Source organism: Anabas testudineus, chromosome 8, assembly GCF_900324465.2.
Source record: "Anabas testudineus chromosome 8, fAnaTes1.2, whole genome shotgun sequence".
NCBI classification, from domain to species: domain Eukaryota; kingdom Metazoa; phylum Chordata; class Actinopteri; order Anabantiformes; family Anabantidae; genus Anabas; species Anabas testudineus.
Window position 1 is genome coordinate 5,840,433 of NC_046617.1, and position 26,038 is coordinate 5,866,470.

At 45.7% G+C, this 26,038-nt stretch overlaps 1 protein-coding gene across 2 annotated transcripts in view; it reads right to left on the minus strand.

Moving 5' to 3' along the window:
• Nucleotides 1–26,038, minus strand: part of LOC113158366 (RNA binding protein fox-1 homolog 3-like) — a 327,372-nt gene that overhangs the window by 103,864 nt on the left and 197,470 nt on the right. For both annotated transcript variants that reach the window (XM_026354255.1, XM_026354263.1), the window contains one exon: nt 606–715. In XM_026354255.1, the coding sequence (XP_026210040.1) occupies nt 606–715 (110 nt within the window). The remainder of the gene's footprint in view (nt 1–605; nt 716–26,038) is intronic.

Genomic DNA, 26,038 nt, shown 5'->3' on the forward strand with positions numbered 1-26,038 from the left:
GCACCAGCGAGAGTAAGTGTAAAACAAACATTCAATTTCCCTTTGACAATTAGGAATAGACATTTATCATTAATTCTTAACACAGGCTTCGACTGCTCCAGCTCTTAATTAAAATCCTGTAATTTTTTTTTAGGCTTTCCTATAAAACTAAATTCCATGAATTATTTAGTCCGTTTTTTTTTTTCCAGTGCAAATTACACACCAGGCCAGCCTCAAGTGGAGTAAAAATGAATTCATGTACAGTATGGCTTCACGTGTGTTTTACAGGATGAGAAGACACTCCTTTGTTACGGCTCACATGGGACTTTCCTACTTGAAGCTCAATCCTTCAGAGAGCATCGGAAGTCTTTTAAAAGTCTGATGTGAAATAAGGTGCTAAGATGTGGTGGGGCTCCCTCTTCTTACATTCACAGCACAGGACTGTCACATCCTGTACGCGAAGTAAAACTTCAACTAAGACATGTCAACAGAGCAGGCATCAAAAGCAACCCATTAGAGACGTTGGGGAATTCTGCACCTGAAGCCTGTTTGGGTTCAAGTGAGCCACATGAAACTCTTCAGACAAAATGGAGGTAAGTGTGCACAGAGGGGCTTGCTGCTCTTACCAGTCTTGTAAAGAGGGGCACTCCCAAATGCCAGAGGTGATCGTTCAGCAGTCCGCTGTATACCACGTTCCCGAAAACAGCAATGCTTCCTGACTTACACAATGTGTTTCCTGCAGGGACACAGAGACACACAGGTGGGCGTCATTGAAACAGACAGGGAAGCAGCAGCAGGCAACTGCATGCACTCGATCAGTAAGACACTTTACTCTGAGAGAGAGGGGAAAAAAAAAAAAAAAGCTAAATTCAGTCACAGGAAGAGAAATAACAGGAAATGCAGCATTGATTTTTATAAATATTGATTTCAGAAGTTCGTTGACCTTACATGTAATGACGAATACAGATAGGTACCTTGTCTGGAATCAATGAAGTTGCACATCTGATCTAACAACACAGTGCAAATAAGCAAACAAGGTGTAATATGTGGCAGTATGCAGCAGTAAGACTGTAAAAGACACAAAAAATAAAACCTAATAGCGAAAAGAGGGAAATTCTTCAGATCTTACAACAAAGCCATGAAAAAAAAAAAAGAATCATATCACTTCAAGCCTTTTCAAGAGCACTACCTGTTCTGTGCACATGACTGGAAATGGCACAGCAAAGATATTACTTAAAATCAGATGACAATGCACGTTCTCATTCAAGAATCTAAACAATAGTTAGTTCTACAATGTGGGGTGAGGATTTTAACCCAACAACCATCTCGAACAGGGAAACAAACCGCCCTCGTGGCTTGTGTGCAGGAGGTTTATGGAGCAGATAAGAATCCCTTTTAGTCCCAGTGACTGATGCACCCATATTGTGATTAATTTATGATTTTACAAATGTTTTATGATTGTCTGTAACTTGCTGCTGTTTCTTGTCTTGGTCTGGACAAGCTGTTCCACTAACTTCTGTCTCTGAATGCATTAAGGGTTACTTTTATCATAAAAAGTAAAGTGGCCTTCCCGGGGCTTTGCTATACATATTATTATAATTGTAACATTTGGTGATTTTAACAGAGGTAAGTGGTTATTAAATTGTAAGCTTTCGAAATATCTCCCATTACGTTTTATCATGCATAATGCACCCAGAGCCTGCTCTGGAACAAATTAGAAGAATGTGTGATCACAAACCAAATAAAAACCTAATCTATTTTCAGTTACCAGCAGGTATATATGTAGGAGTGTTTCGTTGCTTTAAGCAAGAAACAACAGTAAACAAGAGGCTAACACACAAAACAAAAACACAGAGCGACCACGACTGTTCAGATCAGAGTCTTTCTGTAAATAGTATAATCGCTGACCAGATTTGAATGGGTGTCATTGCGTCACCAAAATTGCTGCTCACTGCTGGACTGGTCTCTCCTGTGTTTTCTCCTGGGTCTCCAGTGACGTCAACAGTGAGTACATCCTTTTAACGTTTTAAGCTGCAACCTCCAAAAAATGTGTTTCTAGAAACTTTTTGAGCTGCTTAGCCCTCCCTGTCTAGTCTCACCGGTCTCCACTCGACTGCTTCAGTTTGTCAAACTGCTGATGGTTAACCTTGAGTTGTGGTAATTGTGTGTGTGTTTTTTTAAAGGCTGCTAGAAAAAACAGAGGCATTAAGAAAACAAATAAAATAACTTGTTTTACCCACTGGTCTTGATGTGAAGCACATAAACTTTGAGCATGTTCATGTTAAGGGTGGATGTGGACTCATTTTAATTACTACTGAAGCAAAAACCTGAATCCTGTTATGTGTTTGTCTCTCAACCGTATGAGACTTTCTCAATTAAATAAAAGGTAAATCAAAAAGATCAAACAGTAGCATGTGTGACACTGTGAAGCATGTTGTATCAACCCTCTCCCTAAATTAGTGGTGTCCACTGTCCATTGAGCTTCGACACACTGGAAGACCCTTACTGTAATTAACTCAGTGCCAATGAGCAGCCTTCGTTAACAAAAACACACATGCATGCCCACACACGTCCCCAGGAGTGTGATGTACTGCGCCCAGACGTCCCCATGTATGTGATGAATGCGGCTTATGGAGAAAGCAGCACAGAAAGCACAGGTCTCTATTGTAATTTCTGCACAAAGGAACGCTGCACAAAGGCACACCAGGGGTGGAGTGAAGCAGTGCTGACAAGCAGCACATGCATTATTTAAAAACAAAAGTAAAAAATGCCCATTAAAGTGTCAGTGGTGCTTTCGGCAGTGCTGGCTTGGGTGCGGTGTGCGTATTACTGTTATTAATGGGCCAGGCGTGGGGGGCATTGCTTCGGTGTGATTGCTCTGCTGCTGTTGCTATCCATGGTTCAAGCCTCCCCCCGTTTTTTTTTTCTTTCCATTTCTTCTGTGTGAGTGTGTGTGTGTGTGTGTGTAAAGGAGAGGAACAGATAAAGAACATGATACAGACAGAGACGGAGAGACACCGTGAGACCCTGGGTGTACAGTCAGTGAGCTCCTACAGCTAATATCATTTCACATTATTGAATGCATATGAAGGCAGAGAGACCTTGTCAGATGAATAGGAGCACGGCTGCTTATATCAAATTCTGATCTGCCGTCACGACCATGTCTAAAAAATGCCGGGAATGTAGTCAGCATATTAAAAATAAGTGCATACCATTTTTCTTTGCAGTTTCAGATCAAGCGCTATACATTACCGCTACTGACACAGCAGAATGAGGTCATTGTGCATGTTGTAATTACAGCTGGGTAAACACTCAGCTCTCTGCTGCAACACTGGGAAGACAGACAAAATGCAGGACTAAAACAGAAAAAAAAAAAAGAGGACAGACTGTAAAGCGCTCACTTTCACTCTGCTAACACATTGGAAAATATTTAAAATATTTAATACATCACTGGGAAAAAATAAATTGAACAAAACAATCGTGTGTGTTCGTGATCAATTCCGGAGAAGTATAATACACTTGCACTTTAGTGTTAGACAACGGTGGACAAACCATGAAAACACATTCTTCCATAACCATTTTGTTATGGTATTATTAATGGTGTTTACATGCAGCAAACAGCGCACATAATCAATTTTTTCCATATTTGCATGTAGAAAATGTCACATAGAGGAGACAGCTTAATTTTCCCCCTCACAAACTCTGCAGAGCTGTAGAGTCGCTGGGTTTTTATTTATTTATTTATTTATTTATTTTTTTGGTTCTAAAAAATGGATTCAACACTGCATGCTAGTATCACTGCAGCATCTGTAGTTTTCTCCCATTTAATAAGGGTTTAGCCTAAACTGATGGCATGTTGCTTATTGGTTCATGATGATCTGTTGATAATCCTTTTTTGGGGGGGGTTGTTAATCCTGCTTTTTTAGGGCCTTTCTCAGCAGTTGGATGCTCTCTCATCTGCAGACTCGACAGCATTGAGCCCAACCTCTGATTAATTATTAATTGTGTGATTAAAGTGTGCGTTAGTGTGTGCGTGTGTGGGTGGGCGGGTGGGTGTATGTGTGTGGCTTGCAGGGAGGGGTAGAGGAATGCAACCTACGGTCTACTTTGCATTATCTACAACTTTTTATTCCTTCACTGAAATCTGTTTTTGGAAACTTGTGTTTCACAATAAAGCGTTTAACTACAGGCATCGAATTATTTAATACCCGTATCGCCAGGCGTGAACACTACCTACAAGAGCAGAAGAGGAGAAGAAGAGTGCACTGTTTTATTAAGTCAGTGATGCCTAGTTGAGTCTGGCTCAATTTTCTTTTGGCTGCAAGTCAGAGCTGCTTTTTTTTATGTAGGTGCAGATGTACATGGAGATTTTGGCCAACATAGATTTCAAGGCTGATGCACCTACCAATATTTCAGGGTTGAATGTGCTTATAAATTATTCTAAATGCCCAGATTCAAACTTAAGCTTAATGTTTCTTTTCTGAGTTTTTATAAAATGTACACATAAATGCGCACTTAGATAAATTGGGATAAACTTGTGATATAGTTCTGCACCATCAAGACTTTAACAGCGTATCAGAGCACATGACTCACTCATGTAATAGATATGATGCCTCTTCTAGATTGCAAAATAAGTGAAGGAAAAACAATCTGCTTACACTGCTCGAAGAAATTTAAAGAACACTTTGCAAACACATCATGGGGAAAAAAATCATGCTAGATATTTATACTGTGACGAGCCTCAGAGTGAACAACTCTTTTATTTTTATCAGAAGAACAAACAGTGACAACAGGTCTCTGCTCCCCCATTCAGTCACTCCGGAAGCACTCAATCTCCCGCCTGTTTCTCCCGGGTTTTCTCTTCCCCACCCCCGGAAGCACACCTGACATCACACAACTATATACACTACAAAATAAAAGAACCAATTAGAAGAACCACATAACACATAACAGGAACTGGAACAGTCAAACACCAACAGAACAATGTGCCCCACCTCTGGGTCGCTACACAGCCCCCCGCTAAGAGGTTTAAGTGTCCCCACTAACCTCAGTCCATGCAACAAAGTCCCTTAAATGATCAGGCCGGCGCCGTTGACGCGCCGGTCTCTCCTGATCCCCACCCCCAGTGTCTGAAAATGTCCCAAGTCCTGTAGTGTCTCTGTCACTGTCACCGGGGATGACAGGTGGAGGGTCGTCCTCACCCTCGTCCTCATCCCCAGTCGGGGCAAGCGGGTGGTAGGGTGCCAGCCGGTCCCGGTGCAGCACCACCCTCCGCCGCCGACCAGGCATCTGAACCCGAAAGACCACCTCCGACAGCAGTTCCAACACCTCCCCCGGCCCTTGCCAGTGGCTGCAGAGCTTCGGTGAGATCCCCCTCTTTCTCACCGGGCAATACACCCACACTTTGTCCCCGGGTGCAAATGTGCGCCCCTGGCAGCGAGCGTCATACGCTCTTTTCTGCTTGACCCCAGCGTCCTTCTGTGCGCGTCGGGTCAAATCATGCACCAGTCTGAGTCTCTCTCTAAGGCGCCTGTAATAGTCCATCTCCGGGCCGCCAGCGATCTCCGGTTCTGGCGGCGATCCAAAGACCAAGTCGACTGGGGTGCGGAGCTCTCTGCCAAACATCAGTGCAGCAGGGGTGCACTGGCTGGACTCCTGTACAGCAGTCCGGTATGACCAGAGGACCAGAGGCAGGTGCTGATCCCAATCTCGCTGGTGATGGCTGGTCAGGATGGCAAGCTGGGTGGCCAGGGTGCGGTTGAAACGCTCCACCAACCCGTCGCTCTGTGGGTGAAGTGGAGTGGTCCGTGTTTTCCTCACTCCCATCCTCTGGCACACCTCACTAAACAGCCGGCTCTCGAAGTTACGCCCCTGGTCACTATGGAGCTCTGCAGGAACCCCAAATCTGGTGAACATCTCATCCACCAGTTTCTGCGCTGATGTGATAGCGCTCTGGTCCGGCACCGCATACGCCTCTGGCCACTTAGTGAAATAATCCATTGCAACGAGGACGTAGCGGTTACCGGACTCTGTGAGGGGAAACGGCCCTAGAATGTCCACCCCGACCCTCTCCATCGGGGCTCCCACCAGGTACTGCTGCAGCGGACCCCTGGAGCGCTGACAGGGTCCTTTCTGGGCGGTGCAGGTGTCACAGCATTGGACGTGGAGCTCCACATCCTGACGACAGCCAGGCCAGTAGAACCTCTGCCTCAGACGGCGAATCGTTTTGGTGTTGCCGTAGTGACCAGCCCCTGCCGTTCCATGGACCAGCTGGAGGACCTCGGGCCGCAGGGCGCGAGGAACCAGAAGCTGCAGCTTGTCCGACCCCTGGTCTGGCGCTCGCCACCGTCGGTACAGCACGCCGTCGTGAAGCTCCAAGTTGCCCCACTGGGAATGGAGGACCTTCACCTCAGGCTCCTCTGCAGACACTGCTGGCCAGTCTGGACGCTGCTGAGCTTCCAGCCAGCCTCTCACCATTAATAGCACAGGATCGGCTCCCTGGTGATGGCGTAACTGTTCCCCAGTGAACAGCTGCTCTGCCTCTGCGCTGTCGACTCCTAGGCGGGCGGTGGCTGCCTCGGGTCCTCGCTCCCTCTCCTCCTGACGCTGGCAGTGACGACACTCCTCTGCAGCGCAGGGTCGCCTGGAGAGGGCATCGGCGTTGCTGTGCTGTCGCCCCGGCCGATGTTGGATCTCGAAGTCGTACTCCTGCAACACCTCCAGCCACCTCGCCACCTGACCCTCAGGCTGCCGGAAGTTGAGCAGCCAAGTGAGAGACGCATGGTCAGTGCGCAGAGTGAACCGGTTGCCAAGCAGGTAGGGTCTGTAGTGCCGCACAGCCAGGACCACTGCCAGCAACTCCCGCCTGGTCACACAGTAGTTGCGCTCTGCTCGGTTCAGACTGCAGCTGTAGAAAGCCACCGCTCTCTCACCTGCCTCCCCCCCCTGGGAGAGGACGGCTCCGACCCCCACGTTGCTGGCATCGGTGTCGAGGATGAAAGGCTGCTGGGGATCGGGGAGAGCCAGGACCGGAGCGTCGGCCAAGGCCGCCTTCAGCTGCTGGAAGGCAGTGGTGCAGGCGCTGGACCACTCGAATCGCTTGCCCTTTTCTGTCAGCCGATGCAGCGGGCTGGCGATAGTGGCGAAGCCCCGGACGAACCTCCGGTAATAGGAGGCTAGCCCCAGGAAGCTCCTCAGCTCACTGGCGGTGGTGGGCGTCGGCCAGTCCCGGACTGCCGATACCTTGGCCGGATCTGTGGACACCCCGTGTTCGCTGACCACGTGCCCCAGGAACGCCGTTTCTCTGGCCAGCAGATTGCACTTTGCCGGGTTCAGCCGGAGCCCAGCCTGACGGATGACGGTGAAGACCTCCCGCAGGTTTGCAAGCGCACCCTCAAAGTCTCTGGCGTGCACCAACAGATCGTCCAGATACACCACACAGCGGCTCCGGGGAATGTCTTTCAGCACCCGCTCCATGAGGCGCTCAAAGGTGGCGGGGGCGTTACACAGTCCAAATGGCATGACCCGGAACTGCCACAGTCCCTGGCCGATGGTGAAAGCCGTCTTGGCTCGAGCCTCCGGGGCCAGCTCCACTTGCCAGTAACCGCTCCTCAGGTCCAGGGAGCTGAACCAACACGACCCCGCCACATAATCCAGAGCGTCATCGATGCGGGGTAGTGGATAAGAGTCTTTTAGAGTGACGGCGTTAAGGCGTCTGTAGTCCACACAGAGCCGCCAGCCACCCCCTTTCTTCCTCACCATCACCACTGGGGCCGCCCAGGGGCTGTCCGACGGCTCGATGATGCCGTTCGCGGCCATGGCGGTGATCAGCTCCGCTGCCGCTTGGCGTTTGGAGAGAGGCAGCCGGTGGGGTCGCAGGCGAATGGGCTGGGCCTCACCGGTGTTGATGTGGTGTTGCACCAGCCCTGTTCTGGTGCAATCTTCATCACGTGCAGCAAAAATGTCCACAAACTCTGCTAACAACTGCTGTAGCTGCTCTCTCTGCTGCTCTCCCAGATGTGCGCCGCTCCGCTGACCCAGCTCCCTCACAGCGTCGGCGGTCTCTGTTGTCGGGATGCTGGCTGATGGAGGTGACGGCTTGAGTGCGTTGGCCTCAGCGCGCCGACGAGCCCGGCGTCCCCGGGGTTTGATGCTCCCTCTCCGGCCCGACTGAAGTGGCACGGTCTCCGTGCCGAAGCATAGGGCGAGCCCCGACACGTCAACACGCGCACCCCAGCGGGTTAGCAGGTCCAGGCCGATGATGCAGTCGTCGCGGATGTCAGCAAGCCAAAACTCATGGCTCACCTCTTGCTCCCCAACAGCGACCTGCAGCGCCCGTTTCCCTGGCATCACAGTCTTTTCCCCAGTAACAGTCATTAATTCTGTTGCAGTGGAGGTCCACCCCTCCGGGAGTGGACCGGTTGTCCCCGGGAGAAACCCCCGTCGCAGCAAGCAGATGGTAGACCCCGTATCCACCAGGGCCCGACATTGCTGGTTCTCTATAACACAGTCCACATATAGTCCTTTAAGAAATCCACAGCGACCCACTGTGTGAAAGTTCCCGGAGAGGGGTGTGTCTGATTGGAGTGAGTGTCCCCTCACCGCCTCACTCCGCCGCCGTTTCCCTGCGGTGACCCGGCCTTAGCTTTCGGCGAGGGGGCGGGGCAATCACGGGCAAAATGTCCCAGTTCACCACAGCGGAAACAGCCGCTGTCTTCCCGGCGAGGCCGACGCGCCGGAACAGCAGCCGGTTGAGCTCGGCTGACGTTCTCCTCTGAAGTCTCCATCTCACCGCTGCACTCGGCTGCCCGCGCCAGCGATGGCTGGTCCGGGAGCCTCCGCTGTGATGGTCTCGGGCTCAGTACCTCCTCGGCCCGCTCTGCTTCACGGAGCGCCTCTTCCAGAGAGCCAGGCATGGAGAGGCGGACGTGTTGGCGGAGCCGCTCCGGCGTGAGCCCCCGCAGGAAAGCGTGCAAACTCAGCTCCTCCCGGGCGGCGGCAGGAAATGAGGGGTAGCCGCGCCGCGAGTAGAGTTGCAGATCGGCGGCGAACGTCCCCAGACTCTCCCCCTCACTGCGCCGACGACTGGCTAGCTGCTCGCGAGCCTGCTCTGTCGAGGTCCGCTGTCCGAAGCGTCTCTCCAGCGCCGCGGTGATCACCGGTAGCTCCTGCCGTTGCTCCGGTGCCACATCAATTAGCACCTGCAGAGCGGGACCCTCCAGAGCCAGGGCCAGCTGTGTCACCGTGTCTTTGCCGCTCCACCCACCGTGCAGCGCGGCGAGCTGGACTTGAGCGAGGTAGGGCTCCAGGGGAGTCAGCCCGTTGAACCTCGGGAGTTTGACCGGTGTTTTGGGTGTCTGACTCGGTGCAGCGCTGTCAGGGACTGTCTCTGTTTGTGATGGTTGTTCACCACTGCGTGCTTTGCTCATTTTGTGTAATTGAGGCCTGGGGACGCTGGAGCCGTCGGGTTGGTCTGGATCGCGGCAGCCCTGCGTTGGTCTCGCCCGCATCAGTCTATCCAGAAGCAGGCTGCTTTCCAGCACAGCTCGCTCCAGCTCCCGCAGTTCTTCTTCCATGGCTCGCTCTTTCCGGTCTAACAAGACAGGTTAAATATCCCACTTCTGACACCAATGTGACGAGCCTCAGAGTGAACAACTCTTTTATTTTTATCAGAAGAACAAACAGTGACAACAGGTCTCTGCTCCCCCATTCAGTCACTCCGGAAGCACTCAATCTCCCGCCTGTTTCTCCCGGGTTTTCTCTTCCCCACCCCCGGAAGCACACCTGACATCACACAACTATATACACTACAAAATAAAAGAACCAATTAGAAGAACCACATAACACATAACAGGAACTGGAACAGTCAAACACCAACAGAACAATGTGCCCCACCTCTGGGTCGCTACAATACTGATATGGACTGGGTCATGTGTTAGGGACAAAAGGATGCCACATTTTTTGATGGAAATTAAAATCCTAATCAAAGACACCCAGCATAATCTCACCACATGAGGTGAGGCATTGTTGTCATTAGGAGCAAACCAAGACCCACTGCACCAGAGCATGGTCTGACAGTTGGTCCAAGAATGTCATCCGGATACCTAATTACACTCAGGGGTGCTGTTGTGTAGCAAGTAGAGGTCTGTGTGTCCCTCCATGGATATGCCTCCCCAGATCATCACCAACCCACCACCAAGCCGGTCATGCTAATGATGTAACAGGCCGCATAACACTCTCCACGGCTTCTCCAGACCTTTCGTGTCTGTCGAGGGTGAACCAGTGTGTTCAGGGTGAACCTGCTCTCATCTGTGGAAAGCAAAGGGCCCCTGTCGCAGACCTGCCAATTCTAGTGTTCTACGGCAAATGCCAATCGAGCTCCACGGTGCCAGGCAGTGAGCACCGTTCCCACAAGAGGACGTCGGGCCCTCAGGCCACCCTCATGAAGTCTGTTTCTGATTATTTGTTCATACACATTTACACCAGTGGCCTGCTAGAGGTCATTTTGTAGGGCTCTGATAGTGCTCATCTGGTTCCCCATTGCACAAAGGAGCAAATACCAGGTGCATACCATGCATACCTTCTACAGCCCTGTCCAGCTCTCCTAGAGTCTCCTCTGTGCTCTTAAGACTGTGCTGGGAGACACAGCAAATCTTCTGACAATGGTACGTATTGATGTGACATCCTGGAGGAGTTGGACTGTCTGTTCAACCTCTGCAGGGTCCAGGTATCACCTCATGCTACCAGTAGTGACGCTGACCCTGGCCAAATGCAAAACTAAGAACACTATCAGAAAAGATGAAGAGGGAAAAAATATAAGTGGCCACCACCTGTAAAACCATTCCTGTTTTGGGGGTCGTCTCCTTGTTGCCCCTCTAGTTCACCTGTTGTTAATATTATTAACACCAAAGCAGCTGAAACTGATTAACAACCCCCTCTGCTACTTAACTGACCAGATGAATATCCCAGAAGTTGATGCTAAACTGACTTGATGCTTAACTCTAATTAAAAAGGGTTTCCTTTAATTTTTTTGAGCAGTGTATTTCAAAACAAGCAGAATGCAGGGACTAATCAATGGACGAAACGTGTTTTGATAAAATAAGAGATCTTTGCAGTATAAACTTTGATCAACGTCCAAAATCTACTGGAATATAAGTTGAGGTATGAATCTGCATCTAAAAACAAAGCTAAAAGCCTTTATGGATGTTAGAGATTCAATTATTTGTAAAGCAGATTAGTGCAATTAAAATACATGGGACTGAAACTGAAATGATAAATGGTTTAATCAGTATGTAGTTTGACACTAAAACAGTGTTCAGCTATTTTGAAAGGTCATTGTTTTGAAGCTAAACTGTCAAATGTTCCCAACATCTTTTTTTTTTTTCCGGCTTTTTAATTGTAGTAGTATTTACTGCTTTCCTTCGTCCAACGTGACAGTAAACAGAGTAGTTTTAGATTTGGGACTGCTGGTTGGGGACAAAAGCTATTTAATGACATTACCTTTAGGAAATTCAGGAGCATATTTCACTATTTTATGACATTTAATAGACTTAAAGATTAATCGGTAGTCATTAGTTGCAGCCCTGCGCTGTATAATAAAAAACAATATAATATAGTTAGACCCTGTTTACAAAGCAGTTTGTTTACAACCTGCTTAATATCTGAGAGTGGTAACTGTGGATATTTAGATACATGTGTTTATGCTTGTGCTCCCTAGCTGCATGCTCTCTAGCCTCCTGCCCTGGCTGTGCCACTGGAGGTGGGTTGCTTTTAGCATTCCAACTCCAGAATGTGCAGCTCTTTTCTAGCATCGAGGCACATTGCTGCAATGCAATAAGGGAAAACAACACTTTTAATAATTCAGGCCCTGAGACCGTGAGGGGGGGTGAGGCGGAGGGTGGTAGCGGGGAGGGGGGGGGGGTGATGGGGGGAGGGAAGACGTCTTAAAGTACCGCAGAATGGCTCATTTAGCTCCTGCTACGCATTATTAAAGTTGTATCGAACCCCCTCCTGGGTCTTTCCCAAAGTTTTTTTTTTTTTTTCTTTCATTTTCCTTTCCTCTTTTCCCCAAAGCCTGCGAGGTAACCAATAACAGCTCCCAACATTTATAAACGACACAGTATCCAGCACCTTAGAGGAGGAGGTAAACAATGGTGTAGCTCTTAATCTCTCTTTCTCCCTGTCCTCCCAGCTCACTAGTCCTCCGGTCTGAAATCTGTCAGTGCTTTATCCTGTTTGCACCGTAATACAGAGCCCTCGCTGTCCAGATTATTTTCTGCCTGAGCTAAGCCCACGATGCATAAGAAATGTGGGGAATGAACCTTGTATGGAATCAAATTGAGTAATAAAATCGTGTTCGTGGTGGCACTGATGGACGCATGATGGTACCGTTAAGGACATGTTCAAAGGTACCGTAAATTGCCTCTGAGCCCGATGGCAGTTTCCAGAGCAAAGAGAATGAATATGAATGAAAAACAGAGAGGCAGAAGAAAAATGGAAACAAGCTGAAATGCAGATGGACTTATTTTGTGTTACCCTCGGAAAACAAAAATCCGTCACACGTCAGGTCAATCTGACCGGGAATCTTCTACTGCAGATTCTTGGCTGCAAGACCTGAGTTCATAACAAGCATCCATAGATTAATGACAAAAGGTGACAGCGGTTATTTCCCCAAGTTTGGTGTTTTTACTTTGACATCTGCTGAGGAAAACAACCTCCTATTAAATCCCTTCAACCTTTCACACATGCGGTGGTCAACCTCCGAACGAGGCTGATTTTCTTGGTGGAAACTGTGCAAGGTTTTCTGCCTGCAGCAACAAATTATAATTATTAAAATTTATGATTACTGCTTACGTTGCACAATACAATGAAAAAGGGAAAAGCCTATTAAAATGTCCATTTAGGATATATACACCATAAACTGCAGTAGAGATCTTAAATCAACGTCCACTACGCTGGAAGAGACATGGAGACAGAAGACAGGAGGTCAGGAGAGAGAGGGAGACACTGGATGTCAGATATAATGGCCTTTTATGAGAAACCAAACTGTCAAGTCGGTGTTGTTCATATGATGGATATGAAAAAGTCTGATTGATTACATATTATTTTTAGATTATATATTTATTGTAGTATGATACATCACTTTTTGGCAGGAGGACTTAAATCTGAATTGACTCTACACAACAGCTGACAGGGGAAGATCAGCTTAGCTTAGCATAAAGGCTAGAAGCAGGGGGGAAAGAGCTAGCATGGCTCTGTCCGAAGATAACACAATCTACCTGTAAGAGCACCGGAGGCTTAACAATGACTACATTACATGTTGTTTCCCTAATGCACAGAAACAGCAACTATTGAGCTGTTTCTCCATTTCCGGCCTTTTTGCTGCACTAATTGGCCGCTTGCAGTAGCTTTTCATTTAGCATATCGACGTAAGAATAAAAAAATAAACCATCTTACGCAAGAAAAAAAAGCTAAGATACTGAATAATTGTTGATATTAAACATTACAATTTAATGGTCCGAAAGCCATTCTAGACATTTCCACCCTTCCTGTTACACAGCAAGGGAAAAACATTTCACTTTTTCCCTGTGCTGTTGCACGGCTATTGAAGTTCACAAAGTCCATCCTCTACTATTTCAGCTGGTTTAATTACAAACCTGTCTCTATGCACCTTTATAACCACAGCCTGATAAGGTTTCTGGTACATCAAAGTAATACCAGTGCAGAAAACCAGTCATCCACACAGACTGAGCGCCAGACTAACCAGTCATCCAGCTGCTTCGCCCCCCAAAGAGTATCAAACTCTGACGCTCTTCTTGCTTCTGCCATCTCTGCCGACTCAACATAGAGCCCGTTTTCTTCAAAGCCATGCAAATTAGCCACGTTGCTAAGTGGATTCATCGTTTTTTTTTTTTGTTTTTTTTTGTGGAGCCACAGGGCCGATTAGGGCCGATTAGGGCCAATTTCAATCTACAGAATGTATGTGCATCCATATAGGAGAACGACGTGCGTTCTTTTTACTTTAATATAAAACTTTCTTATAAAGCAGTTAATGGATCATGGTGTCAGTGATCTTCGGCATTATTAGCCATCTCTGTCCACCTATCGTGCTTCTGTTGTGAGGTTGTTGTATCACAAATTCCATTCTTGCAAATAGAATACCTAATGCTACAGCATATATTATTTCACCTGCCCCAGAACGTGGCGTTCGAGGCCTCGGCCGTAAGTTACAAGTTCCATAAGTTCAAAATGGAGAGGAAACGATTTCTCACCTGAATTTAAGCGAGTTATAAGTGGTGGACATGAAGTGCTGCTGATGGCTTACACGTTTTATTTGCTTGTGTTGCCTAAGGTAAGTTGAGAACTCTGGTTTTAGAAAATAATGCGAACAGAAAAATAATATGCTGTTTCAACATAACAATGCCCCTCTGCAGGAAGCCAGGTACATAAAGAAAATGGTTTTCCCACCTCTCTTCAAGAAGCAACTCCTCACGGTCTTTAATCATTTCTCATTAGTGCGTAGGGCTGTTCAGTTTCAGCGGCGAGATTAATAAATCATTGGCACTGAGCACTATTCACCATTCACTGGTGCAGGCTGTGGGGACTGGGTGGGGTATAACTGCGTTGGGGTAACTGATAAAATGGCTCTGACCTCCCCCCTTTTCTAATGAGAAGAGGCAACATGATTGTAGAAGACTGACAGTAGGAAGGGTGTTATCATAATTATCGTTATAATAATAATTATTATTTTGTGTATGAATTATTGATGTATTATTATTTGCGCATTGCTGTTTTTGTTAAAAACAGCAACCCTATTTGCTACAGTCATTTCCATTCCTTCTTATCATCATCTCTTCATTATCATTATCACCATTACGATCGGTCACAGCATTATTATCCTTAATTGTTCTCAGCATCATTGCAACATAATGCAGCTAATGACAATTTCAGGATGCGGAGAGAAGAGGCTTAATGCAGAAAGCAGTGAGGAAAAAAAAAAAAATATCTCAACTGCCCACCTGGCTTGAAATGTTCTGGAGACACAAGCAAAAAGATAGAAACCAAAAGCTTTTTTGATGTCTCCGTCTGGATGTGCGTTGGCAACAAGCGAGGGCCTCAGGATTCCATCAGACTATTGATTGTTACCAATGCTCGAGTCCTGCTTTACCACCCTTATAAACAATCTCTCTGTCAAGCACACTATAGGGCAACAAATGATTTTATTTCATAGATTTTTGGATTGGACTAATGAATTATTCATTGATGTTCTACCCTTGGTGCAAGATATGGGGGAAGGGGGGGGTGTTGAAAAGGAAAAAAAAAAAAAAAGCTAAGAAATTTCAAAACGTATCGTACATAATTTTATATACATGAATGATTTTTTTTCTACCAAAATGTTTTTTCTAGCCGACATCAGCTTTGCTTTATCAACGTCAGCTGAGTGAGAGGGCCCAGGGGTCAACAAATCTCCTGTAATCTGCCAGATCGCCCCTCCATGTCCTGTACTGTTGTTTTCCTGTATGCGTCTGTTAGTATTATTGAACCTGCAAACTCTGACAAATTGTTATCAATCTGCACCTGGATCCGTTCCAGCACCTGTGAAATGCACAAACTTTTTTTTTTTTTTTCCCGCTAGTGTTGTAGAATTACACACACTTTAGTGCCACACACTCTTAGTCCAGATGTTCAGGATAATGTGACAGTAAAATTTCAAACAAAGATGGTTACAGGCGGTAAAAAATTTCACGGTTTATATTTGGCAATGTTTTCTGTTTTGTAAGGTGTTTAACTGTGGGGGTCAATTGCTGCTCCCTGATTTTTTTTCTAGAGGAGTCTCTGCGTGTGTGTGGGGACAAATTTTTTTTTATTTTATCCTCATCGTTAAGGTTTGGTTTTAAGTTTAACATCAGCTTCAGGCTGAGGTTAGCTTTAAGTTGATTGTGATGGTAGAGATTAGGGTGGGGAGCATGGGAATGCATGTCAACGAAGTTCCTCACAAGTATTTAAAGTGTGTGTTCGGGTTTTGGTGTCCTTGGCTGACATCTGATGATGTCTGTTTGTTTATGATGTCTGGTGGCCACAAGTGGATCACAGTAGTAATCCTAAACTAGGGAAATGCTGGGCAGCAGCAGCTCACACTGGTGGAAGCTGAGTGGGGTCTATAAAATATCAAAGCAGCTCGATCAGTCTGAGCTTATAGCGTATCCATGCTTGGCATCCAGGCAGGGTTAAACCCAGTCAAGAGAGGAAAACAAACACTTCACAACAGCATTTTGCTGATTTTCCAACAGGATGCCTTTTGCTGCTTCTCCTCTTACAATAAAAATACATAACAATGTGGCTCCTTTGTGCATGCAACAGCACCAGCTGGAGCGTTGCTGAAATTAACTTTAATGCCATTCTCTCTAGTGTGAGAGACAGAAGCTGAATAATGTAGCAGTGGTAGCTCACTTCCTGAAAAAACGCCAAAATCACAGGGGATGATGATTGTTGCATTGAGCCTGGCATTTGTGTTGTATCCAGTATCGGACCAAGGCGCTCTCAATTGCACCCTGGAGGCTGAAGCTTGCTGAAGAGAAACCAGGTCAACTGATAGGGGAATTGTGTTGTTATCTTTGTATGTGCATGCTGCAGATACAGTGGCACAACTCTCACTAGCAGCTTGCAACATTTTACAAAGCAATCAGGACCCGTTATTGATGCAAGGGTAGCAGGGCTAAACTACAGTAATCCACTCCATGTTTGCTAATAAATCGCCATTTAGGCACGCAGCTCAATTCTGCATCAGGCTCAGGGCAGGACCCAACACTTGAGCAAATTCACATCCGAGGGAGGAAGTGCAAATATGAGGTGCGAGCGGCAGCCTCCCAGACTTGACATCCCATCATGAGGGGGGCCCCTGGCTGGGCGGCTTGCTGGCAATGCAGAGTCTGTTTGTTGTGCATCCATCAACCCCGGTGTCCTGCCCAGAAGCAGATCGATAGCCAACACAAAAGCTCATTGATGACAGACAGCTCTTGACAAACATATAGCATTTTTTTCTGTCTAGTATAGCAATAATCTCCAAGGTCACTGCAAGTCGTTTAACGGCAGCCGGAACGCAAGGAGCTAATACAAAGTTGTCTCTGTGTCTTTTCACATGGGGGGGAACAAAAAAGATCCGATGCATTTACATGGGTATTGAAAGCTCTCAGCACATTGTTAGGCAGCTGTACACAAGGAGACTGAAAGAATACATTCTTGACAAGTGGCGAACCTGCCTTGACGTGTCCCTGACTGACAGCAAAACCCCTAAGGACACATAACGAATCTGATACTTAATGGTATAATGGAAAGTCAAATTAGTGGCCAGCCTTGGTCAGCGCAAATAAAAACCCACAGTTTACATTTTACAAATGTTCACACAAGTAATCTTAAGGTTCTGTTTGCCTCTTGCAAAAGTCAGTTTGTGTGACAGCTGAGAAGATGGAGAGCCACACACACAAGCAGATCTACACACACACACACCGTCAGATTACAGGTGTGTTAGGGCACAGACTTGGAGTTATAATAGGAGGGCCAGGCTGCCCCCCCCAGGCCATCCTGCCAGCTGGCCAGACTGAGTGTGAGTGATGCCTGAGCGAGGCAGCCCCATTAGGGAAGTGCTGGTGGTGAGTGCAGGATAGCTCAGGTAATTAAAGCCAAACCAAAGCAGGCAGGTGAGGTGGGGGCTCCCAGATTTATGTGGCTGGGTAATGCACATACTGAAGTCAGCTCGCCATCCAAAGGCCTGCCTCACTTACAAACAGTCTCAAGAGGCATTAGCTTCCTCACCACTCTGATGCAGCCTATTACTCTCTCGCTCTCTCCATCTTGCTCTTCATTTAATGGTTTTGTTTTGGATCTCTGCACCACTCTGTAACTCTATCAGATAAAACATCCAGATCTTGGACGATTAAGACTAGCTTTAGATTTTCTTATTGCTCTGGTATTATTAGCCAACCACATTGTGATGAGAATGCCTTTTCTTGGTAGCTTTGTTAACATTTCGCTAATACTTTAATTGCAATTCAATTAAAACTGGTGAGACCTCGGTAATGTGTGATGCTGATGTTAGTACTACTAGACAAACATAGTTACACTTGGCTTAATATAATACAAGGAACATTCAGAAATACAGGGTGTTAGCGTTCCTCTCAGTTTCACCTTTGGATCTTAGTAGTAGTATTCAAATGACCTAATATATTTATTATACATACATTATTCAGACCTACATTGGAAGCATTTATATTTACTTTTAGTAATAGAGTAAACCTAATTAGATTTTTACTGGTCACATACCGTCACTGACCTCTCAGCTAAAATGGATCACTCGTTTCTTTCCCTTGATCCCTCAGCTTGAGCTTTGCTCTTTACTCTTGTAAGATAAAAATCAAGGTTGAGTTCATTTAGGTGCAGCTGTGATGTTTGCCACACCTTGTCACATTCTCCTGACATCCATTAACATGATGTTGAACATTTCGTAAAATGATAACAGCGCGTCTGAGTGGTAGATACAGTACTGAAGTGAATACTGTCAAGAAACTGTCAGAATAAAATCTCAAAGATGAAGCTCTCAGAGGAAACCAACCACACGGTGCTGAGGTCTTTGGTCGATCATGCCTGTCAGTTACTTATGTGGGTCCTTGTTAGCTGACTGATGATGTGAATAGCTTCAGACTACCTGCTGCTGTGGACGGTCGGATTTGGAGTGGCTTATTTCGGACCATATCTTAACCCAGGCTCGCTGATCAGATCTGCTCGAGAACGAATCAGATCAGATATTCAAACAGAGAGCTGAGATCAGGGGTGACTGTAAGGGAGCATACAGTAAATTCAACCCCCTGTCAGATCACATTTCATTCCAATCTCCACAGATGGAGCGATAGCCATAGACACACAGACGTATCAGATGGACAATGCTTAGATTGTCAAACAGAAAAACAGATCAGCGGGAGAGAATGAGAGATGGGCAAGTCAAGTCCTCTGGAGGGAGAGCCAATGAAAAAAAGCCAGATGGGCAGACAAGCATAGAGTAAATCATGGAGAAGCTCCTCATTGCTGGAGCAGTATGGAGGCTGGCAGTGTGGGTTGGGAAGAGTTAGCCACAGTGTGCACCAGCTAGCATTATCAATGCTGACAGGCAGACAACCCGTTTATGGAGAAAGGAAAAAAAGCATCAAGGAAATCTTGCTCTTGTCTATCCCCAATTGAATTACTGCCTTGATCCAAAGATGGGAGGGGTGAGGTGGGGCGAGGGGGTTGGACAGTGGGATAATATTCTTTGACGAGAAGAGCAGCCCCAAATGCGCACAGAAAATGTATATCCGTACAGTGCGTCCCTCAGGGCTCACATCTCACAACTTGGCCCATCTATTTTTATTTGTTCCTCGTGCTTCTAGTTAAAGCAGTGCTGCAGCCCACAAAATGGAGAAAGGGGAGGGAAGAGGAGCGGAAGAAAAGGGGGAGGAGAGGGAGGGATCAACGAGACGCACTACTGGGAGGGAGCAGGGCGTAGCTCTCGTGACCTCTGCAATGTTGTCGGAATACTAATGTCACCCGAAGTTTTCTTGCGAAAGCGGTAAACACACGCACATACACAATACACTCATGTATATGCAAAGACAAATCTACCAGTTCCTCAAAGCCAGAATCTACGGAAAACAGTGAAATCTCAGACAGCCTGAAGGAATGTTCACGCAATCAGTTTGGGCTGAATCACAATGACAGAAATTTGATTGAGACGCCAGGACTAGTTCCAGTTTAGCCAGAACCACAGTTTAATCACTCTTCAAAAGCACCCGTCTTGGCCGGTGACTTGAGATGATGCAAATGTCACCCCTCCTGGGCCTTACAGAATGATTCTGATTTATTAAATGTTGGCTTAAGCACGTCACCATCATTTCCATCAACAAAAATCACACTGTGCTTAACAAAGTCAGTCCATCTGTATGTCGGTCAGGCTGTCGTAGTTTTCATTGTACATGAACGTTCTGCTTTGTTTAGACCTTGTCTCGGTTAAGCAAATGTAGCACTTGGGTTTTTAGATAGAGAGTAGATAGATAGAGAGTACAACTACGTGTCATGGCTGGTTTACTGATCACTACCAGGGAGAGCCCAAATGCAGACTTTACAGGCAGGCAGGTGCAGTGAGGTAACTTTAATAATGAAAATGGCCAAGACTTATGAGCGAGCAGGCTGGCAGGTAGGAACAACAACCACAGGCAGAAAGAGCAAAAAGTGCAGGGAAATGTTAAAGTCCAAGCAACAGGCAAGAGGTCATAAACAGACTGGACCTGAGGCTGCAGCTCTATCCCTGGTGTGGTATAGCAGATAATCTGGCAGCGAGCAGGTGGAACTGGCAGTTTTAAATACCGGGAGAACCAATGAGGAAACTGCAAACAGGTGCGTGAATGGCAGGGAAAGGAGGGAAAGATCGAGGGCATCTGGTGGCTGGATCGAGTATGGCAAGAGGCAGATCGAGTAAAAAAAAAAAAAAAAAGGATTAATTGTTAGATTGTGACAGGGCATAAACTGCCACGTCCCACTGGACAGCACTACATTGTCAACCGCTAACACAACATCCACACTCTTACTTTCTGCTTCACTAAATAAAGAGCACATTACTTCCTGCACTGGCACTGAACACTGGCAATGGGCATAAACTGCACACTGTAGAGCCATTCGATATCAGTGTTGTTCCTGGCGTTATGGGACTGAGCAGCAGGAATAATTTGCCACAACTACAAAAATAAGACCCTAGTTGTAATAAACTGTAATTATTCTTAAAAACAACCAAAATCAATGGTACTTGCTGTGGATTTATTTTTTGTTTTTTTCTGCACAAGCAGCCACATCTCCACACCAGAGTGCTGGTGTTTTAGCTCTCCGAGAGACTGATGCCCTGGCAGAAATTGTTGTATTACTGCCGATACTTTTCCGCAGTCGTCAGTGAGCAAGGAATAGGAAATGGTGCATAAGTATCAAGGATTTACTGTCACATACAGTACAGCTGTCATCACACAGAGGTGCATCATGATGATATACGCCTCCAATCCTCCATTTCTAGTGAATGTCTTTATAACTCTGTATTAACCCAAATCCCTGGCTGGCACAGGGAGGTGTCAGTGGGGGTTTGAATGTGGGGGTATTTCCTCAGTCGCACCTGTCTATTACACTTGCTACTCAACTTAATGGCACTCTCTGGCATCCTGAACGTCTTGGTGAAGATCATTTTCTTGACAAAATGCTCAACTCAGGAAGCTATTCTGCAATATTTTCAGAGCGCCTCTACATAAGTGTGTTTTGGTTGAAAAGCCAACATGAAACATGAAAGAAAACAAAAAACCAAAACAATCTACACGACGGCTCTCATTGTTATCCATTTCAAATAACCAGACTTTTGAATTGTGATTTATTGAAACAGAGAAAAAAAAACACACACTAAGATGAAGCTTGTATTCTTATTAATGTAAAGTGTCTATATCCATTAACACACAGAAACAAACTTCTAAATTGGGACAGACCATTTGGAATAAGCCAACTGAGCACATCCTGCTTAGCTAATCCCACGCAGTCTGTATGCCATTGATTTTATTTGACCATTATCATCCAAGGTTGTGACCAAAAGCTAGATGTAGTCTGACTAATTATCTTAACAGTCAGTGGCTAATTATGTGACAGTAAGAAGCCTCCTACCACCTCTTGCAAACTAATCATCTGTATAAGTTATGAACATGTGATGGAGACCATGGCACAGGTGGAAACCAAGTCAGGTGATTCCACTTAGGATGTGAAGCAGGTTACTTTAGCAAAACGGGGTGAAATAAAGCTGAATGTAAAATCCAGACAGACTCCACAAAAATGCTGTCCTCATAATAAGCCAGGTGGAAAAAAAAAAGAAAAAAAAAAAGAAAAGCACGAGGCGTGATGTTTTTCCTAATTTGTCTCAGATGAAAATTCTTTCCATCATTCACCTGACGGCAGGAGCACTCCACAGACAGAGCCAGCAGACCATAACACACACTGTGTAGTCAGTCAGCCAAACAAATGACTGGAAGATCACGAATAATAGCAAATTAGCACTGGAGCTACTACGCAGGGCTCAAAAGCTGTTTGGTCTTTTGTTTGTTAGAGATTCATGAGGAGATGTCATTGCTGATGCTGGGCCAGGAAGGGAGCGTTAGAAGACTGCTGAGGTCAGAGGTCAGACCCAGCCTCAACTATGCTAATTACCCAGGAGAGAATGCGCGGCCACTCGCAGTGATCTCTGCCTAAACAAGACACAATTAAAATATCTCACATTACTGTTGTAACTGTCATGAAACAGCTCATGGGGCTGCTTATGGTCAGTGCTGAGACAGTAGCCTTGAAGGAAATCATAGAGTAATAAGGTTCTAAACATTCACTGGTCCTAGCATCTGAACTGTAAAGATTTGCTATTTTATTTTTATTACACCATCAGACTTCATGATAAATCGGACTATTCACTCGACATAACATTACATTTAATTTTATGAATTTAATAATTAAGCCTCAGCAGTGTTTACAAGTGTTACACCTACACATAAGGTGCATTATGTTTTTTGCAAGAGAGAAAATATAGAACTGGATCACAGTCTTTTTGGTTATACAGCCGAGCATTTGTATGGGGAACCATTAATACAAGCAGATGTAAATTTACAGATTAACTAAGCAGGATTTCCAGATTTGAAGGAAAAAAAAAAAAATCACCTGCCTTTTCAACGAGAATCATAATATGAGGATGAACGACTTAAGAGCTTTTCAACATCACTGACAGAGATTCAGTCTCATATTTAGCAACTGTATTGTAAAAAGAATGTAATAAAGTGTGTCACTTACATCGCCGACTCGTGTTCAGATCCCATTTCCTACCAGTTGACATTTGTTTCTTCTAACCATGACTACAATCAGTTCCTAACCCTAACCAAGCAATTGTAGTTTCCCAAACATTGACCATCTATGTGGCGGAGCAGGAAATCAGAAAATGTGAAATGAATCATTTTTTGTAATTGTCATGTGCAACATGTATAGGCCAGAAGATAAATGATGCTGTCCTGCTGATAGAGGCGTTGGATCAGAAACTGCTCAAATGTGTCGTTTTGGAAGGCAATGACAAATTACCTATTTTGTTGTTTAGTTGGAGGAACAACCTTAAAGTTACTGAAGGCCTCAACATGGGAGCACCTGCCTCAAAAACAACCAAATGAACCTTTAAAGTATGCGAATTGTGCGCAACAATGGTTCCTGTAACCTTTTGTGCTATATGCATTAAACCAGATTTTCTGACTAGTAAACATACAAATCCAAAGGTAATAATTCGTTTTTTACTCCTGTCCATAAACTAAACACACCACAGATATTCATATGGCAAATACCAGGTAACCCTTTCCATCCCTTACCCTCATATGTGACACAAAAATACTTGGACGGGAGCCCCCCAGCAGGCACAGGTTGCCGATGGGCATGTCCGCGTGGCTCTTGGTAAACAATCTGTGTGTTTGTGTGAGCGATGGGCACGTCGTTTGATTTGCTAATGGGTGTTTTTCTCCTTCACACTCCGCGGGGAGTGCTATCTAATGAGCCGCCCACCCATGCTTTGCCTCCTGCAGCCCCTGTGCCCTGAGTGTGCGGCTTTAACCCTGGCGCAGAGGAGAATGGATCACAGAGGCTGGGGCTACACACACACACACACACACACACACACTGAAACACACACATGCAGCTAAAAGAAGAGCAATATATTGAACTGAAGTCCACTAAGCAAACAGAGGAAGACTGGACTTACATAAAAACATGCTTTATGGAATATGTTACACATCTTTAAATATTGATAAGCTATACTATTCCCAGGCTAATACACACAAATCTTTGCCGACACATGTGGACACTCAGGAACGGACGTGGTAGCTCAGCTGTAGCACTCTCTAATGCACCAGAGAGGACGTTAAATATACATGTGAACCCATGAAGCCGGGGCATCTGCTTCTTAGTAACACATCACGCTGGGGATGTCGCACAAGCCTGCAGATGATGATGGAGGTGCAGTGATCAAAGCGTCGGCCTGTATGTAAGTATGCATGTTTATGTGCTTCCATTAATGTTGCCCAGCTGACTGGTGGGATAACATGTTCCCAGCTATTTCAGAGCGTGATGCTGGATCTGGGTTGAAGTTGATTAAAAGTTTAAAAGAAAGTGCCGCTGTCGCTCCTCTGCCACTGCGAGTGGTCTGATACTGTGGTCGGCACCGACATCGTATATGTATCTTTAAATATGACTGTGATTATGCTAATGTGAATGTCAGAAAGTCTCCACATTGATTTCAGTATTTTAGAGTGCCACTTGTGGAGAAGCTGCTGTGGCATTGCCTATAAGCCAGCAGAAGCATCAGTGAGTGTATGATTGGAACATTATTATGATTTATTTTGTATGCAAAAAAAAATAAAAAAAGACTATACCAATAAAAATTGGTGCAGTCTGCGTGGTACTTTTAGCAATTAATGTCAGTGACTGCTGATCTGATCTGGAGGCTGCTGCTGTCTGTAACAATGTGATCTGAGATACAATTAGCTGTTCATATTCAAAATCTACACGCCGTTTCTGGAAAAACTGAATGTGTTTGTATCTTTTTCAAATCGGCTTAAACTGATTTAAGTTCGTGCATTTTATATAGCTGTCATCCCAAGTGCCTTTCAAGTCGCAGGAGTACACTGATGAGTATGCAGAAGTGAACAAAAAATCTTAGCCTAATCTAATTATTGTTGTTGATCAGATTTGATGTGTTTTTTTTTTGTCTTTTTTCTTTTGGTCTATTACTATATTCCAGCCCACACATAGCCTGTGAGTCTCAGAGTTTCACAAATGACTCTCATTTCAGCTGCCGTAGCTCTTCATTGTGCTGGAAAGCAGGTTCTACAGTTACACAACAAGAAACACCTACTGTAACATCACGCTGGTAATTAGTAGCAAAAAATAGTTGAAAAGGACATAAAAATAAAATCATTAAAATAAATAAATACAATATGTAAGTGTGGCTGAAGTGAAGAAAAACACTGAGAGTCTAAGCTTCTTGTATGTTTCATTTTTTTCCCCCCCTCTCAGTAACACATAAGGCAATAACACATCATTACTGTAAACACGGTCAATGTATGGTAACATATGGACGCCACCGTCCCCACCTAAGGCATAGGTTTTGATGTGCGTGCAGTGCTATATACAGATTAGTGTGACATCATATAAAATGCATTTAGATTTGCTAACCATCTGGAGGCTGGCTGAAACAGGTGTTTCTCCAGAGTGGAGGCGCTCCCTCAACCCAAATCTCTGCATCGATGAGAAAACACATCAGTAGTGGATATCGCATAGGAGTGCAACAATCCTAACATTTTATATGCGCCAATAATCCATCCGCCGCCTCGTCTTAAACATGCACTCCTGCTGCAATATTATGGGGATGAATGTATTTTCTATTTCTGAACGGCGATATGTCGTTATCTAATTCAGTCCCAACATACTTGGTCACAACATGATTGGTCCTTCCTCTGTTTGTGGACGTCCTGTGCCTCCTAGGGCGTCTATATTCACATGTCAGATGATGAACACTGCCAAAGCTATCACAGATGAGACGGCTGCGATGGGGGCAAAGTGTTGTGAGTAGGAAGAAGAAGGAACAGCTTTCCTGGGAGCGCTGGGGGTATGTGGGCCTTCTGTAAAACAGTGGCACAAAGGAAAGAAGAACCCCCCCACATCCCCCCCGTCCGTCCTCTTTTTTTTTTTTTTTTTTCTTCGACCATATGCTCCTGTTCCGCGCAGGAACTTGCCTGAATGGGATATGAGGTCCAAAGACATTGCCGGTCCAAGCCGAGCAGGTGTGCTGCCGAGGCTTTCAATCACACGCGCGCCTGTGCTCACACACACAGATGTATATTTGCTATTTACACTCCGCAGAATCATAACCCAACAACTCTTAATGTAGCAGCTGCCCAGACGGGCCATCTCGAGCTGGGACACCGCATACTCAAAC